Genomic DNA, 4,177 nt, shown 5'->3' with positions numbered 1-4,177 from the left:
TGTTAAATAAACAAATAAATAAAAGAGCATAGGCATCATCTTTTGGTAATATGCAAAGCCAAGATGAAACTCCCAATTGGTTTATACATTTTGCGCACACATTCTTAGTTTCATACATAGATAGTGCTTGCTAGATCCAAGCCTTCAATTATTGTAGAGATTTTTAAAAATAGATATTAATATAAAAATTATTTAAAAAGTATAAATATAATTTAAAAATTATATACGTATCTAAATATTTAATTCATTAATTGATATTTAAAAAGTAAAATTTGAATCTTCTTCTTTAAATTATAAAATAAAAAAACTGATTGCGACAATACAACCACCATAGAAAAAAAATACAATAATGATTTATTCAAACAAAAAAGCACTAGGAAAGAAACCTAGCCGTCTCATCCCCATGTTCATCAAGGAAAAAACATATAATTTCTCACCGAATGAGAATAAAACAAATCAAACTAATAATCCTATAAACAAATGGAAACTCTAATGAATGAACATGATTAAGCTTCTAAAGCTCTGGAAATCTTCAAAAGCATGCATCCAAAAGACAACAGCAGCACAAGGCAGCACAACTGCAAAAAGCAAACAAACACAGAATAATTTTCAGTATCACTCATTAATGATTCACAATTTCAAATATCATCTTAGCAAATGAAAGAGATAAAAGCAAAAGTTGATGTAAGACTTACCATCCCTTCCAGAATCCATCACCTCTGGACTTGGTTTCGGGGGCAACAGGATTTTGAGAATATTGCTCTTGACCGTCTTTGCTCATAGGGTAACCAGCTGGTGGTGCAGCCACATAGGGTCCTGGTGCAGTAGACGCAGGTGGGTAGGCAACTGAACCAATATCATTCAACAAGAAAACCAAACTAGTTAGTTTTTGCTATTAAAAATTTGAATCCACCAACATAGGGGAGGCTATCATCATAGTTGTAGATATGCTTGATAGATAAAAATATAGACGAATATGTCAACAAGACTGACCTGAAGGCTGATTCTGCTGGATGTGACTCATCTTTGGATTTAATTTGAACAACAAGGAGGAAAAAAGTAGTAAGTTTTAAAGAAATGAGATGAAATATATAGGAGGAAAGAAAGGGAGAAGAAAAGATTGGGTAATAAATGGATAAGATATATATGAAAAGGCTGATAGATTGCGATGGATATATATAGAGGAGAGCAAAGGGTATTGGAGGTTTCTTAGAAGCCGAGGTTTCTGAAGGTTGGCGGCCTTCACCGCGTGGAGGCTGGACGAGGTGGAGGCTGGGCGAGGGGGACACCTACTTCCTATTGCAAAGACTAGAAATAGTGTTTTCAAAGTTTTCGTCCTTCGTTGCTGATTTTTTAATTAGGTCCATGACGTATAAATCGACGTGTATCCGACCAAACCTCGCTTTACACGTGTCGATCTCTGGGACTGCACTTTCCTATTTTTGTATTTCTCTAAAACTTTGGTTTTGTCTCCTTCAATTATTATCTTAGGACAATTGGCAGTTTCCTTTGGTGATCCCCTAATTTCCTGTATCTGCCAATATTTACAAGGCCCTCACGCGTGAAAGGATTCGGTGTTGAAGGGATTATACTAATTCATAATTCAGATAATAATGCCACGTCATAAAAGATACGCGCTTCATCTTTGTATTAATTATTAAGTTTGACATGTCAATGTCATTAAATGGCAATTTAGAAGTGAAGAGAATTTATTTTTAAATATGATTAAATAAAATTAATAAAATCTTCTTAACTAATAAATCTCATTTAAAATATAATATAATATATATATATATATACATACATATATCTTTATAAATAATTATGTTCCAAAGCATTAAGATGAATCTTTAATACTAAAATATGGTATTCAAATTCAAAAAAAAATTATTTTATATACGTGACTTTCTTTTAGGTAATATTTGGTACGTTATTGAGAATGTGATTATTAGGTATTTGATTGTTGAGAACATAATTTTGTAATGTTTAGTATAATATGAAAAAGTGATGATTGGAGGAAATGTAATTGTTAGGAAGATTACATTATAGTGTTTGATTTAAAAATACTTTATTAAGAATATAATTTAAATTTATAAAATTACTCTTATGTATAAAAGTTGAATAAATTTACATTTTTAATATAAAATTTCAACTTTTAAACACCAGACCCTTGAAATAATAAAGAATAATATAACAAAAATAATATAATATTTTAATGTTAATTATTTAATAATTAAAATATGTAAAATTATTAAATATTTATTTTTACTCCAAACCTAGAAATTTAAAAAATAATAATGCTTAGAATTATTACATGAATAATAAAAAACATTATTCAAAGAATTTTTTTTTGTCTTTGAACTTCTTTGATTAATGATTTCTCTTTTTATTTTTTTAAATAAATAACAAATGCTTTTAATAATAAATTTTTATGAACATACATAAAAGTTCAATATTCCACACAAATTTATGTTTCTACCATTAAAAAAGGAAAAAAAAAAAAACTGAAGGAAAAGAACAGCCCGCGATGTTGGAGATGAAAATGAAAAAAAAGCTAAACAAAAGAGCACTAATGCTAATGCTGGAGAAGGAAAAAGAAAAAAAAAATTCTAAATCAAGAGAGCAGCCCCTAAATTGGTGAGTGGGGAAAGGAAGAGTTGACCAAAATGTGCATGTGAGCGGGAGAGGAAGAAGAAGAAGAAAAAGAAGAGTTGGCTGAAACGTGCAAGTGAACGGGGAAAGGAAGAAGAAGAAGATAAAATAAAGAGAGGAGTGTCGGGGAGTTATTGGGAAAATTTTTTTTTACATTTTTTTGATTGAGAGAAAGTAATGTTACCTCCATGAGTTAAGGGAATAACATTCTCTTAACTGATTGTCATGACTTTTTCTTTACAAACACATTCTTTTTTTTATCATTGTAAGCCAAACAATACAAAATCATTGCGGTCAGTTAAATTACAATGAATGTCTTCTACTTTTCATAAACTAAATGCCCCCTTAGTTTCTTTCCCTCTCTTGTATTCCATGTAGTTTTACTTGGACGTTAGCTGCTCTCTTGGTCGTCCACCGCACATGAGTAATCTTTCATTTCGGAATGGTAAAAGATCTTATTAAGAAGAGGAATGATGTTTCAAGTAAAGGGTAGACAACGACGTCCCCACATATATATCTTCTATTAACTAAAACCCCAATCAAATCAGTACTGAAACTTCTACTCGAGAAATATAAGACAACACTTGAAGGGCATTTTGCCTTCAGAGACCAATAATTATTTCCTTATGATACAAAGAAAACGTAAAATGTTTTATTACGTGGCGAAATGGGGAAGGAAAAGTCATTAGGCATTGTTTTTGCCAAGTAAAGAAATAAGCTATGTTGCTTGCACACTTTTCAAACGTGATTCCCCAACGCAATAAAGGTCAAAGAAGCGCGTCCAAGCTATTCACTTGTTCACATATCTTTGTAATATTTTCCATATCCATCAGTAAACGATGGACTGCTTCATTCATCATTTGTACGTACCCTTTATGGCCTTTAGTCTTTGTATGTACATTGTTAAGGTGCGGTTGTTCAACTACAATTGTATAATGTTATAGATTTTATATGAGTAAGAGATAAGGTGGATGTTGAGGCTATAAAGAACTTTTTTCACTTATTAGGTATATTTTTTGAATTGAAAATGTAATCTCCTAAAAATATCAGCTGCTTAATAAATATTGATTAAGTTACATCTAGATTTGCTTAATCTAAAATTTATTGTCACTAGTTGAAAAGCTTAATTTACATTTTATCATTGACGGGAGATTTATGGTAAACTCTTTTAATTGGTAAGTATATTTACTTACGATTGGACCAACATTAAAGTATACCGCTTTTTTTAGACTATGAGATTTGATGCTGTAAAACTTGGTAAGTATAATGTTTTATTGAAATTAGATTCCATTAATTAATAGGTTATGAAGCACAATGTTGATCTTGTTATGTATCATGTTGCTTTAGACATTGTAGAAATTAACATATGAGTACTTAATGGATATACGGTTGGTAATTACTTCCATTCATTGACTCGTTAATGTCTTTATATTGTAGTATAGTTATTTGAATTGGATCGAGTCCAATCTGATCTTTGAAATTTTAGTGCAACAGCAACAAAGAGATGTCTAAATCCACTCAATAT

General features: G+C 30.5%; 1 protein-coding gene across 1 annotated transcript; it reads right to left on the bottom strand.

The window, feature by feature from the left end:
• Positions 258-1,344, bottom strand: LOC18612255 (cysteine-rich and transmembrane domain-containing protein A). Its single transcript, XM_007048951.2, has 3 exons — positions 994-1,344; positions 696-846; positions 258-578 (listed from the first exon to the last, which is right to left on the bottom strand). Exons 1-3 carry the CDS (start codon positions 1,022-1,024, stop codon positions 533-535), a joined length of 228 nt encoding a protein of 75 aa, XP_007049013.2. The 5' UTR covers positions 1,025-1,344; the 3' UTR covers positions 258-532.

This window comes from Theobroma cacao, chromosome 1, assembly GCF_000208745.1.
Source record: "Theobroma cacao cultivar B97-61/B2 chromosome 1, Criollo_cocoa_genome_V2, whole genome shotgun sequence".
Taxonomy (NCBI): domain Eukaryota; kingdom Viridiplantae; phylum Streptophyta; class Magnoliopsida; order Malvales; family Malvaceae; genus Theobroma; species Theobroma cacao.
This window is presented reverse-complemented; position numbering and strand designations above follow the sequence as displayed.